The sequence below is a fragment of the Penaeus monodon genome, chromosome 15, assembly GCF_015228065.2.
Source record: "Penaeus monodon isolate SGIC_2016 chromosome 15, NSTDA_Pmon_1, whole genome shotgun sequence".
Taxonomy (NCBI): Eukaryota; Metazoa; Arthropoda; class Malacostraca; order Decapoda; family Penaeidae; genus Penaeus; species Penaeus monodon.
Genome location: NC_051400.1, coordinates 633,226 through 633,498, shown reverse-complemented (window position 1 = coordinate 633,498; position 273 = coordinate 633,226). Strand labels below are relative to the sequence as shown.

At 63.0% G+C, this 273-nt stretch overlaps 1 protein-coding gene across 1 annotated transcript in view; it reads right to left on the bottom strand.

Moving 5' to 3' along the window:
- LOC119581605 (pollen-specific leucine-rich repeat extensin-like protein 2) overlaps window positions 1–273 on the bottom strand; it is a gene marked incomplete in the record, with an annotated part of 5,003 nt that overhangs the window by 4,548 nt on the left and 182 nt on the right. Inside the window, 1 exon segment of the mRNA XM_037929720.1 lies at window positions 29–273. Within this exon segment, the coding sequence (XP_037785648.1) occupies window positions 29–83 (55 nt within the window).

Here is a 273-nt window from a genome sequence, read left to right as displayed (position 1 = left end):
TTCCAATAATAAGAACACGAGAACGTACTCCCCAGCTGCGGGCCGCCGGCCTGCCCGCCCCACGACCGCCTGACCCAGCCCATGTGGTAGTCCAGGTCGTCCAGATTCCCCAGGTCGTAGTAGTTCAGGTCGTGGTAGTCCAGGATTCTCGGGTTCGGGATTTCCTCGAGCGAATCCAGCGCGGCGGCCGAGGAGGAGAGAGAGTAAGCGGCGGGAACAAGCGCCTGGTCGTTTGGCCCGCTAGGTGGGTCGTCAGTACGGGAGAGCTGGACG